The following is a 6,604-nucleotide window of genomic DNA, read 5'->3' on the forward strand; positions in this document are numbered from 1 at the left end:
TTTATTTGCACCCCTTCAAGCTCGAAACAGTGCCGTCTAATGTTAGGTGGTCCGCAATTGGGGGTCTTAGTGTAGTTCATCGACATTTTAAAAAGTAAAACACCAAAGTTCTAACTTCTAGGCCTAGGGTTCTGCTAAATATGAAGCATCTATGACCTTTCTTATTAGGTCCGTGTGACCTTCAAAAGCATCATTGCTCTTATTTAGGGACTGAAAATTATTTCCCAAGTCAAATGAATGAATGATTTGGGTCACTCGTTAAATATGAAACAGAGGCTCAGACTCAGAGCTCTCTTCTCCGACCGAGAGACTTAACACTCTTTTGATTTTTCCCTCCCCTCAATCATCAATGCATATGCACACCGCCCTTGCGCCCTTCGTAACCTTCACATTAGCATTCATCCTGCTGTGTGGGAGACTTGTCATCACCGCCCAGCAGCAGCAGGCGGCATGCCTGAACCAAACATGTGGAGGTATTAAGGTCAGCTACCCCTTCAAGCTCGCAAACGCAACTGGCTGCCCTTCCTTCTCCTCCTTTTTCGAGCTTGAATGTGATCCTCTCAACGGCTACCTGCTTTTCAACAAAGAGGCGAATGCCACTGCAGATCTAATTAGCCCGAGAGTACTAGCCCTCGCCAACAATAGCATTTTTCTGGATGTCACCAGCACAATGGTCACCATGAAGCTTAATGGCACACGCTGTGATGGGGACTTAAAATCTCTCCTTCTTCCCTCCTTTCCATCTCCCTATGTATTCTCTGATGAAAACCAGTTTGGCGGCTTTGGTTGTGCATACGGCGTGTTAACGATTGCCGATCCAGCAGGAAATAACACCTCTTTCCCTGCCAATATCTCAGCCGGTTTTACTGATTTGTCTCTTGGGGCCTGTGATATGGTGTGCCCCAGTGGTGGCAACAATCCAAAGTGTGGGCATAACCAATGCTGCGTTTTTCACTGGCCTCGTGGCTCCTTTCCGCGCTGGACTTTGTATGCAGCGGAACGCAGTTTGTTATCGGCTGCCACATACGACCCTGAAAGCTGCTCTTCTAATTTTGCCACACTTTTCCACCCTGATTACACTGACTTCGATAGCCGGAAGTACGGGATTAAGCTCATGTGGGCTTTGCCATCCAATCACACTACCCATCTTGGCATCACACAAAGCCCTGAGTACGCATGCTCGGATTTTTCCAGTATCTCTCTCGTTCAAGAAGTTCCTGGATATCTTTGCTATTGTCTCCCTGGATCAAATGCTCAAGGGATCAAATGCTCAGGTCATACCTTTCTTCATGTCTCTTGTTTAAGTGTGAATTATTATGTTCGTCTCTTGTTGAAGTCAATTGGCAATCACAATCTTGTGTGTGTGTGTCTATATATATATATATATATATATATGTATATGTATATATACACACACACACATATATATAGATACATATGTGTGTGTGTGTGTGTGTGTGTGTGTGTGTGTGTATATACATACATATAGATATGTATCTATATGTGTATGTGTGTGTGTGTATATATACATATACACACACACACATACACATATAGATACATATCTATATGTATGTACTATATATATACACACACACACACACACACACACACACACACACACACACACACATACACATATAGATACATATCTATATATAGTACATACATATAGATATGTATCTATATGTGTATGTGTGTGTGTGTATATGTATATATACACACACACACATACACATATAGATACATATCTATATGTATGTATATATACACACACACACACACATATGTATCTATATATATGTGTGTGTGTGTATATATACATATACATATATATATATATGTATATATATGTATATATATATATATACATATATATATGTATATATGTATGTATATATATTTATATATAAGGTCAAACCACGGTACGCCTTACAAGATACATCATACATGTCACAAGTCAAAATTGTCCATACGCTACAGAAACCTACCTTTTCGTGTGTGCAAACACTTGTTGTTCGCTCCTAAAGCTTTGCCCATGAAACTGCTCGTGAAAACAATAATTTGGAAAAAATCATATTTCTCCTCCAAATTTACTCTTAAAAAAAAAAAAGGGGTCTGAAACAGAGTTTCTTCTGGTTCGAAAGGGTGAGAAACCGGCGTTTCCGTTTTGGGCCCTCGAAACACCATTTCTTGTTACTATGTCTCTAAGGCTCCATTAGAATCAAGAACAATGCAAGTCTAGTTGTGATCTTTCTAGTTTCATGAGGTTTCAAACAACCTTTTTGGCTTTGGCCTCTTTTGAATCCGTAATCCACTATTGGGCACTGACGACGTTAGTGGGGATGTCATAATATTTAGTCAATGCTATGCATAATGGAGCTGATGGTTATAATGTCTTGTGGATGACTACCAGGAGTCTATACCTTGCAGTTCCTTTAAAGGTGAATCTGGGCTTATCCTGGATTCATCTAGGTATACTCTTTGAAATGTGTAATCCCTTGAGACAATCATCCTAGAATTTTCAACCAAACTGTGTTTTAGCTTCTCAACCAAAGCACCCCACAGTCATTTTTTTCAATGTAATTTGATCTTAAGTCGCATTTCACTCTATGGTCTATTATTCATTGTTGCAGATATTGATGAATGCAAGGACGTAGTGCAGAATGACTGCATTCAAGATCAGACTACATGCTATAATACGGACGGGAATTACACATGCCGGTGCAAGTCCCCGTTTCAAGTAGGAGATGGGCGTAAAAGTGGCTCTGGTTGTACTTACTTCTCGCCTACCATAAGAAATGCAATTGCAATAAGTACATGTGAGTATCCTCTTGAGCTGACAATTGTGTTAGAAATAACTAGCGATTCGATTCGCTACGCAACAATATGATTGTAAAAGATTCAATGCTGCTTCTTTTCACATTGTAACATTTGTAAGAGTCCTTATATGTGTATCTCACATTTTGTGTTTTTCAATGTGGAAGCAATTCTGGGCCTCATTGTGGCCATTGCCAGCTTTTTCACAGTGCAAGTTTTCTCGAGAAAGAGGCTAAAAAGGCGGTGCTTCATACAAAATGGAGGTACTCAACTACAGAAATTATTGCTTATAGGAGCAAGAGGAGAGGAGTCTAGAAAGCTATTCAAAGTGGAAGAGCTACAAGCAGCAACCAAAAACTATTCTAGTGACATGAAATTGGGTGCCGGAGGGTTTGGTACGGTATTCAAAGGAGTTTTGGCAAACGGTAGAGTGGTTGCCATCAAGAAGTCCAACAAGGGAGTTGATCCTACACAGCTTCTGAATGAGTTGGAGATAATGAATGGTGCAGAGAAATCACAAGAGCATAGTGAAATTCTTAGGATGCTGCCTTGAAACAGTGGAACCATTACTAGTGTATGAGTATGTATCAAATGGAGATGTGATGGAAAACTTGAGGGAAGGCAATCATATCGTCATGAATTGGGGACAGCGACTAAAAGTAGCGAGACAAACGGCGGAAGCATTGGCATACTTACATGGAGCAGCCGTACCACCCATCCTGCATCGAGATGTTAAGTCTTCAAATGTGCTACTGGACAACAATTTTGACGCAAAGGTATGGTCTGCAAGGTATAATTAAGCTGTAAGATTTCCATTTAGCTTTTGCAGCATATATTTTTGACTAGTCAGTGAATGGAGATATATAAACAGGTTGGCTATTGCTCCCTCTGGTGTCGGTTTCTTTGTACTATCTGTGCTTGAGCCTGTGCAAGACCTACACTTTTCTGCTTTCTGTCATAAAAAAGGAGAAACTAATTGCTTCACTGCAACCTCATTCATAGGTGGCTGATTTTGGGGTGTCGCGGTTGGTGCCGGTTGGAGCTCATCGCCAGTGGATAACTACAATAGGGAGCCACGCTTCGCCAACCTAGCACTCCTTTTCATACACTACATGAACGAGGGCAGAGTGGAGGACGTCATCGACCCTCTCGCCTTCACAACGACCTCATTCACACCCGCTCTTCTATTTTGGCTGTCGCCGCCCTCGCCCTCCTTTGCCTGTCCCTTCATGGTTCCCAGCGGCCCCTCATGAGCCATGTGTCTGAGGAGCTTCACCATATCATGGATGAATTTCTCGATTCACCTGCTCCTCTGCATCAGCCTCATGACCTAGGCTACCATCGTACTTCATTTGGTGCTGTTGTGGCTAAAGACCTACAGCTTTCTGTTCAAACTGGGCGTACACCCGCGAGCTCGAGCTTTATGAGCATAGATAGTTCTATGCTTGATTGTACTATGCCGCGGTAAAGGATATAGCTGTGTTGCTACTTTCAGGGCAGCTGCAGAGGTAAAACAGGGCGAAGATGTCTAATGATATCTCCATTGGGCTGCTCTTCTATACTTACACTCGGTAGCCCAAGCCACCATCTTGAGGGCTTCCGGTTGACACTCAACCGGAAGTCTTAGTCTTTCCAAGACTTCAAGTAGCCCCATCCCAAGAGACGATGTTATTTATTTTTTGGCAACAAAAGTGGCTGTATATGGTGGGTGTACAAACGAGACCTCTGGAGATGCTCAAATTCCTATCACTGAGAGGATGTACAAGACAAAGAGAACAAATTGAGGGCTATGTATACATCAAGGTGGCCTGTATGAGGAATGCAAAACGAACCCCTATGGAGGTGCGTAACGCCATGTGATATGACCATGGTCTAGTATGAAAAGAACTGAAGATCTCGCCTATCCCCGAAGAAAGGACTATCTACACCTCTCTATGCAAGACAGCCAAATTGCTCCAAATTTCTTTACAACACCTCATGTTAGTTTCAAAACATATTCCAACATATAGAGCAAATTTTTGTTTTCTTGACACAAATTCATTTACACGTACCCACTCTTGTCATATAATCTAATGTACCTATCAAAGCCATTCTCATCATAAGAAATATTATTCTTCTATGAACTTCCTTTTTCTAACTGTACCATTTAGAGGGCTCCCCCCATAGACCCTCTAAAGGTGCTATTAGGAGGCCCTTGAAAAAACTAATCCGTGCCTCAGAGGCCTCCACGAAAATGAAGGGCCCTTCACCTAAAATGTCTCACTGAAAATGTAGGGGGTCCTTCAACCGCCCCCTACACTTGAGAAACACTTATAACTTGGTATAGGAGGTCAACAAGTCAAAAAGAGAAAGATTACTCCCAATTCCTTGGTATAGACGACTGTAAACTTGTTGTTGAAGGTCTTATAGGTGCACAAAGGGATTTTTATAGGGCCCTTTGCATTTAAAGGGGCCCTTTTCTTAAAGTTTGATTTAGAGGGTTTATGGGGGAGTCCTCTTAGACTTCCAACATCTCTAGTGCTTGGGTGACCATCTCCATTTTCCATGTGCCCATCTAGTGTGTACCTTTTTCAAACTCTTAGAAGTAAGGCTCCTATTTAGATGTACTTTTTATAAGTCTCAAAATGGTGGCCTACTCTCTAACTTTACTCATAATCTGGGTGTGTTATTCACTCCTCCCCTCCAGTTGCATATATACAAGGATACTTGTCCTATAGGAAATGCTAGCTTTCTCCTCCACTACTCCATCAATACATTCATGGAGGCTTCAAAACTTGGGACATGACCACCTGCATTAAGTCCAGTAGTTGGAGGCATGAAGAGATACCCTTGAACTTGATGCAAGAAAGTGAATCATTGCAAGCTGCAAGCTTCAGGGAGTGCGTGGCCGCTTTTGCTGTAGTTTCCTCATCACAAGCAGTGTTGTCAATCCTTCCAACACTAACCCATCCTCAAGCGGTGCCGATGGGAGTGACAAGCATGCGAACGGATTTTTTGTGCCATTATGGATATCCATGGCTCTTTTGGTTGGATACACAAGCCCACAGTGCCATACAACACAACCTTCTCATGTGCATTCCATATGCACGAATAACAATTGTGTGGTTGATTTGATGGCCTCCATTGGAGAGAGAGAGAGAGAGAGAGAGAGAGAGAGAGAGAGAGAGAGAGAGAGAGAGAGAGAGAGAGAGAGAACCAAATGTGATTGTATACACAGACAACTTGCAATCCACATTTGGTACTTTTAAGTCCCAAGACCTAGCTCTGCAGCATTGTTTAAACTCTTTCAGATCCTGGATATTGTGGTTCATATGGACCATGAGAAACCTTGAGCTCTAATACCAATGTAACATTTAATGGTCTAAAAACTTATGTGTAGCGGAAATTAGCATGAACATAGTGGGCATTTCATTAGAATAGATTCCTAATGAGAATTACAAGAGTGCTTGGGTGGAGAGAGCAACAAAAAGCATAACACCTAGTTAGATAGCATCGACAATACTTTCAAAAGAGAGAGAAATTAAGCTAATGACAACAGTTGAGGACCGGATTTGCATGGAGCCGGTCCCCTCCAAAAGGCTTTGTATTATGGTTTCTCCCATCAAGAGAGACATTGTATAATACAATTCTTTGTGTTCCTTCAAGACTAGCTAGTGCAATGAAGATGAAAGCTTCATGCACTAAGCAAACACTTAGCAAACACAACTTGAATTATCCCCGTTCTCAAAACCAACACCTCACACACCTTCGAAGATGGTGAGAGCTAGTAGGGTATGAAAGTAGA

The 6,604-nt window shown here is 41.8% G+C and overlaps 1 protein-coding gene across 1 annotated transcript; it reads left to right on the forward strand.

The window, feature by feature from the left end:
* Positions 1 to 276: 276 nt before the first annotated feature.
* Positions 277 to 4,939, forward strand: LOC147456151 (wall-associated receptor kinase 17-like). The gene is made up of 6 exons (XM_086514718.1): positions 277 to 1,274; positions 2,637 to 2,822; positions 2,988 to 3,220; positions 3,330 to 3,596; positions 3,823 to 3,855; positions 3,947 to 4,939. Exons 1-6 carry the CDS (start codon positions 350 to 352, stop codon positions 4,286 to 4,288), a joined length of 1,986 nt encoding a protein of 661 aa, XP_086370844.1. The 5' UTR covers positions 277 to 349; the 3' UTR covers positions 4,289 to 4,939.
* The last annotated feature ends 1,665 nt before the right edge of the window (positions 4,940 to 6,604 follow it).

This window comes from Adiantum capillus-veneris, chromosome 6 (assembly GCF_014529385.1).
Source record: "Adiantum capillus-veneris isolate H3 chromosome 6, ASM1452938v2, whole genome shotgun sequence".
In the NCBI taxonomy this organism is placed as follows: Eukaryota; Viridiplantae; Streptophyta; class Polypodiopsida; order Polypodiales; family Pteridaceae; genus Adiantum; species Adiantum capillus-veneris.

Bases quoted from the DNA above. Each gene is read 5' to 3' on its own strand.
- LOC147456151 (XM_086514718.1), top strand. From the start codon at position 350: ATGCATATGCACACCGCCCTTGCGCCCTTCGTAACCTTCACATTAGCA. The intron at 1,275-2,636 runs GTCATACCTTTC...TCATTGTTGCAG, and splicing joins TCAAGGGATCAAATGCTCAG to ATATTGATGAATGCAAGGAC. The intron at 2,823-2,987 runs GTGAGTATCCTC...TCAATGTGGAAG, and splicing joins TGCAATTGCAATAAGTACAT to CAATTCTGGGCCTCATTGTG.